Raw genomic sequence first — 6,162 nt, 5'->3', positions numbered from 1 at the left:
TGTGACTGTACCTGCTATTCCTCTGTCCTTTGTCATGCAAATGCTTCACGTCTTCACTTCACACTGTTGGGATATTATTATCGAATCAATTTATTTAAAGAAGAAAATCTTTACGGTGGAAGGAGGGGCAGACGGAGGGGGCAGCGAGTGCTTTGCTGGCTGCGTGCCGTGTTTTAAAAGGTCAGTGGCTCCTGTCGCTGTGCCGGCCAGTTGCTAGGCTGCCGTGGATTTCTGTGCTCCTTTCCCTGGCAAAAGGGACCTCGTGATGAGGTGCAAGGTTATAGTAGTGCCTTTTTAGTAACCTCACCCACTCCTTTCTGCTGGCTGAGCAGACCGAGTAAGGGAGATGCTCTCAGGAGCAGTTGTTTTCTTTCCAGGGTTCTCGAAAACAGCTGCTGAAGTAACTGATAGCTTATTTATCCTGCCAAATTAGACCTAATGTATTAACTTTGGGAACACGGTCACTGTTTAGTGAACTGTCAGGGCACACTGGGTAACTGAGGCTTTCTTAGGGATCAGCAGAATTTGTTGCCACCTTCACCCCACTTACATCTTCTCTGAACTCACGGCAAAGCACATTTACTTAATGCTTGAGTGAAAATTATCTAGCAAAGGTTGCAAAGTGCAGAGCTCTTTCGTGAGCTTTTCTTTCAACCCTGCTTTCCTTTAGCCGTCTCAAGCAGCAGGAACTTTTATGCATGTCTGAGATGTGCTATAATAGCAACCAGTGCTGCCAGTGGGGATCAGGCCTTACAGTGCTAAAGGTGGAGCAGATATGCAGTAAGAGTCTTATCCTGCACCAGAAAGGTTAAGAAAAAGATGCAACATGAGAGCAAAACAAGGTAGGGCTGGGAAGGGGAGGACATGGTTGCTCAGACTAAGTATGTGCTTTCTGCCCGTTCAACTTCATTTGCAGAGTCCACAATCTGTATTACCCACAATATGGGTAATTAGAAAACAGCACCAGGGTGTAAGCAAATGAAGTTTTCTAACCTCAGAATAAAATTGCCAGGATGCCATAATAAGTGTTTATTAGACATGTGCAGCAACAAGAAAGGTAGTTATTTAATTTACCTCTTAGTTCAGTGGCTATGACAGGTATAGTACTCCCTGAAGCGAGCGTGAAGTCAAGGAGGTGAGGTTTGCACTGATCCTACTATGGGGAGGTTGGGTGGCCTATTTCTATGTTTGCCAGGCATTTCTTATAATATGGTTGGTTTTGGTTGCTTGTAACCTCATTAAATGTTTGCTGTTCGTGTGTATGTTGGCAGGCAGAGTTCTGTGAAAGTACCAGCAAGTGACCATGTAACCAAATGCCTAATCTATGTTTGCTTATCCTGATAGGTCATCAAATTCTTCCCAAGTACGTTAACGTACAGCTAAAATGCTAACTAGGGTCTCAGACCTGATCTGAAGCTTGCCTGGGAAGTTGGGCCAGAGATCTAGGTTGAGGTCCTGGCACCCAGCTATCGCTGTATGTGCATTAAAATTAGTTAGGGCTCTGTATGTGGAGACTGTTGACTCCTCTGAAAGATTTTGTGTATATTTCTGCTTATTGAAGGGTTACTGTTATCCCTTCTGGTATTCCTGGAACTTCCTCCTCCACCCTTAATAATCAGAACTTGAAATGAAATCTTCATCCCTCCAGAAGGGGCAGTGAAAGATACTGCTCAGATCCAAAATAAGAAGCCCTGCCTTGCCAAGACTCTGCAAAAGTGCTGCAGAGGTACATCTGAATTGCTCAGCATCTCTCTGTGATGTATCATGTGCTTATGCAAACTCCACCAAACGGTATTACTTGTGATTGCCAGTGAAACCCTTGAGCAAGATAATCTGAACTTTATCAGTGCCCAGTTAATTCAGGTGGCTGTCATGGATTCTTATGGGCTATTCAGTCATCCAGGCATTTGAACATATTAAACTTGCAATAACACAATAAATCCACCTTTGAGGCCCTTAGTGTTAGATGCAAAGCGTGGTGGCCACGTGGTACAAAGCACTGGTACTTGTTCTGCTTGTTTACATGAATTTGGCAGGATGATGTAACGGGAGACTTTATTGCCAAATCGGGGTATGATCTCTTTGTGCCACTCTGGCTTCATACTAGATTGGATATCAGCTTTTTTTTTGTGGCTAGGTTAGACGCAGACACCCAAAGTGTTGGATTTTGTTTTCCATTGAAGTAGACGGGGATGTGGTGGTGGTTTGCATCAAATTGTACTGCTTGATGCTGGATCAGTGAATGACCAGATCGTGAAGAATCGTGTAACCGCTGCCTTAGCCATCAGATAACTTGTTGATCCAATATTTGCACATATTTAATAAGACAGTTGTTGCTTGGAACTATACAGAAAGGGATGTATAATTGACCCTATTAGTTAAAAATAAAGAACCGGTCATTAGTTCGAAAGGGATGTATAATTGACCCTATTAGTTGAACTAATGACCGGTTCTTTATTTTTATGTCAGCTTACTCAAAATGTAACATAAACCCTGCAAAATTGTCTGTCGTCTGGATGGGTTCAACACGTGAGATGTATGGTCCGCTCACAAATTAGCGGTGCATGCTGGAAGGCAAATACAGAACGTGTGTGTCAAGTGGCAAGTCCATGGATGTGTCTTCTGTATCGTGTGCCCCTCATCCTCTAACTAACTTTTGGCTGCAGGCATTTTCAGCCTCCCTCATAGATTTTGTGAATAATGCTATACTTGCCTACACACGTGCTTTCTTATTTTACTGCATTAGCTCAATTTCTCTGTGTTTGTGTCAGAGAGTTTGTTTCATAACATAGTGAGGAGGGAAGGAGGGTGCGGGTACACACTGGTACTGCTGTATGTTTGTCCTGAAGCAAATAGGTAAGGTCAAAAACTGAACTTTACACTTCAAGCAAAATGTCACAAGGCTTGTGAAGAGGCTGGTGATGTCCTTGGGGTCATTTGGGCACCTGCAGAGGCTGCTCAGAAAGCTCTGTCAGCTGCATTGGCATTTTTTGCTGTGTATTAGAAAGCTGTGTCAGAAAAGGCAAACTGCTGGTGTCCATTCCAGAGCTTTCACTGATCTTTCATGTACATAAGTCCTAGCAATTGAATACCTTGAAGATAAGGTTTGAAATCGTAAACTCATTTGGATCTCATTTGCTTTGTGTGTGTTTTCTAATCAGCTGTAGGAATGAACTTGTAAAGACTGCATCCAGCTGGGACCCTTTAAACTCACTTAGGAGCCTCTGTGCATGAGATACCAGCTTTGGCTGCTTACAAAAGCTCTTGTAACCCCAGCTGTGAATTCGTGTTTGATCTTTGTGAGCTGGTATGACCATTGCTATACAATCCAAACCATAGCTATGTCAGATGTCCCATTTGAGGTGTGGCCTATTTTTTATACAAAGAGTGAAGCATTTACGTGATCAGGCAGAGCAGAGCACTGTGTATCTCTCCGAAGAGCCACGGAAGTGACAAGCAAAGCAAGTCATTAGAGATTTTTTTTTTTTATCATACCTGAGCTCTCTTCTAGTTTATTAGTGCGGGTTATATTGTAATAGTACTTCATGCTGCAGTGAAGACCCCTATTGTGCTAGACTCCATATAACACAGACCTTGCAAAGACTTTATAATATAATTTAACTTACGATGAAACAGATGTTTGACAATGGAGGAGAAGAGAATAATAGACAGCATTAGTACATGTTCTAATGCTTATCGTGGGCATTGCTTTGGGCTCTGAATCATTAGAAAGCTTTATACAAATATTTACTTATAAATAAATATTAGCAAAGCCTATTATACAAAGAGAGAAAATAGGACAGTAATTTTTCTTTCCAAATAGTATACAGCATTTTTGGCCTAAAGTAAAATGCGTGATAGCTAACAGGCTGACTAGCACAGAGGCAAAAATAAATGGTGGTTGAGGAATACACAATGACCAGCGACAGATATTTAATGGTACCTTTTTTAGCTTGTGTAACTGGATGGCAGTATAATATAGTCTTGGCATCTTTTGTGGATATTTTTATTCACTGATATTTTTCAAGGATATTGTTTCAAACATGGTTACAGTAAATCACCGCTCAAAAGCGTTGACAAGCACACATTTTGTTGTGAGGTTACGAATGGTTCTCTTTACTGTTCGCTTCCCGTGGCAGTTCAGGTGCCTCATACGACAGCACAGCCACTGGCTTTTGGACTTAACCCCTGACTTTGAAAATTGCACTTGGTTTTTCTGTTTTTAACATTTATGGGCTGAGTTGTGTTAGTATATAGGGCTTGATCGTGCCCTGTATGATCAGCTCCAATTCTTGGGCTTTGAAAGCCAAGCAGGTAGATTAGGATAATGTTCTTTATCCTTTTTAAATCAGAAGACTACCAAACCTTTTTAAAAAGAGTCCACTGATGCTCTTGTACAGTGTTGTTACAGGGTATTATTTACAGCCTAGTAGGAATTCAGCTAAGCTTTCAATGTGTTGCGGGTTTTGTTTGTTTTGTCATTCCTGTTTTCTCCTACTTTGTTCACCTTTAAGTTTGGCAATGTGTATATGTTTTCTTGAAATAATTTTGTAATGGTTTTGAGATGCACCTTCTGATATCTCAGGGGAGACAGCTGATGAATACTTCTCAAAGGTTCACCTGTGGTGATATTTAGGGTTGGCTCTGGGGTGCTTTGCTGGTTTGGGTCAGGGAGCTCTGGGCTTTGCAGAGCCAAGCCTTGGGCGTCACCTGGCTGAGCAGCTTCAAGGACTGAGAAGGTGCATTATTAGCCATGTGGCTGCTTTCTTGAGTTGCCCTTTTGAGTAGCTCTGCAGCCCTCTTACATGCTGTAACAGGTAACGCTTCCTGGGAAGCCTGTGGTTCTTGTCAGTGGGAATGTTGCATATTCGGCATCTGTCATATTAGGTGATGTAGAAGCTATTTGAAGTTTCTCTCCAAGCAAAACGGAAAGACATCCCAGATAGTTTGCTTATGTCTTATAAATCTCTGATTCATCCAGGTGATGCCTGCTGGCGATGGCAAAACCATGGTCTGAAACCCAGCACTGAGAGCCAGCACCGCGTGTTCCTGCACTGAGCGAAACGGGGTGTCTCGAGTCCCTCGGTCTAGCCCTGCCATGCGGTCACTGATGCAGAAAGGACTAAGGGCTGTTGGTCCTGTGCTGCTGGTCACGCCCACGGCATTAGCAAAGCTACTCCAACACACAACGCACGGCATTAGCAAAGCTACTCCAACACACGACTCAGTTACCCATCTAGGGTCCAGTGGGTGTCATTTGGTCTCCTGCAGCGTCCTGCAGCACTCAGTGTGCATTTAGAGCCCGTGTGATGGCCTGGATGCAGACACTACGTTGATTTGAGTGGATGGAAGAGGGGGACAGGCTAGCTCTAACCTTCAGTGAATTGTCCATGCTCAGAAAATGAAGTCGCTGTGTCCTGCCTGATTACAGCCTTCATCTAGGGTTTGGCTTGTGAGAACAGGAGGTCATTTCATCATCAGCTCTGCTCTGATTTTGCAGTGAATATTCCCTTTTCATACAAAGGTGAAAACTGTATTCCCTCAAACAAAAATTTTGCACTAAATTGTGTACGAGGAAGAATAGCTACTTTGAGTGGAGACTGCAATTGAAAATACAATTCAGGCCAGGGACTGGTGTGAGCGGGGGGAGCCCACTGAAGGTAAATGAGCGGCAGTGACTGGCACTAGTAAAGTATGTGACTTACATGTATGTGCTGTGACATTTGTGGGGAAAAGGGTATCATGTGCTAGGATGTAACTGCTGGGCAAATTACCCTGAAATAAGTGATACCAGACACGGGGCCAAATTCTGATGGCACTCTTGCTTCCAACAGATTTTCAGAAACTGCGTTTGAAAGAAAACCCTCGCTTTTATGCAATAAAGCCGAAGCAGTACGTCCTAGCCCAGCCGTGCAGGTACAGCATGTGCGATGTACCCTGATTCCCTCTCTGCCTGTTTTTTCTCTCCCTTCAGATGGCCAGTAACCCATGTGCCAGGCAGCCCTGGCCCGCGCTCGGCGAGCCGGCCGGAGTCGGCCCCTGCCACTGAGGCGGGGAGGAGGGAGGAATCGCCCCAGCCTGCGCCATGGCCTCGCCGCGGCGGGCCCGGCACGCCGGCCCTCCCGACGGAGGCTGGGGGTGGATGATCGTTGCCGGCTGCTT

General features: G+C 44.3%; 1 protein-coding gene across 1 annotated transcript in view; it reads left to right on the top strand.

Moving 5' to 3' along the window:
- The first annotated feature begins 6,085 nt into the window (after positions 1 to 6,085).
- SLC16A12 (solute carrier family 16 member 12) overlaps positions 6,086 to 6,162 on the top strand; it is a 9,571-nt gene continuing 9,494 nt past the window's right edge. Inside the window, exon 1 of the mRNA XM_009278009.1 lies at positions 6,086 to 6,155. Within this exon, the coding sequence (XP_009276284.1) occupies positions 6,086 to 6,155 (70 nt within the window). The remainder of the gene's footprint in view (positions 6,156 to 6,162) is intronic.

Source organism: Aptenodytes forsteri, unplaced genomic scaffold (assembly GCF_000699145.1).
Source record: "Aptenodytes forsteri isolate BGI_AS27 unplaced genomic scaffold, ASM69914v1 Scaffold15, whole genome shotgun sequence".
Taxonomy (NCBI): domain Eukaryota; kingdom Metazoa; phylum Chordata; class Aves; order Sphenisciformes; family Spheniscidae; genus Aptenodytes; species Aptenodytes forsteri.
Note: the sequence above shows the minus strand (reverse complement) of the source record. Positions and strands in the feature narration are given on the sequence as shown.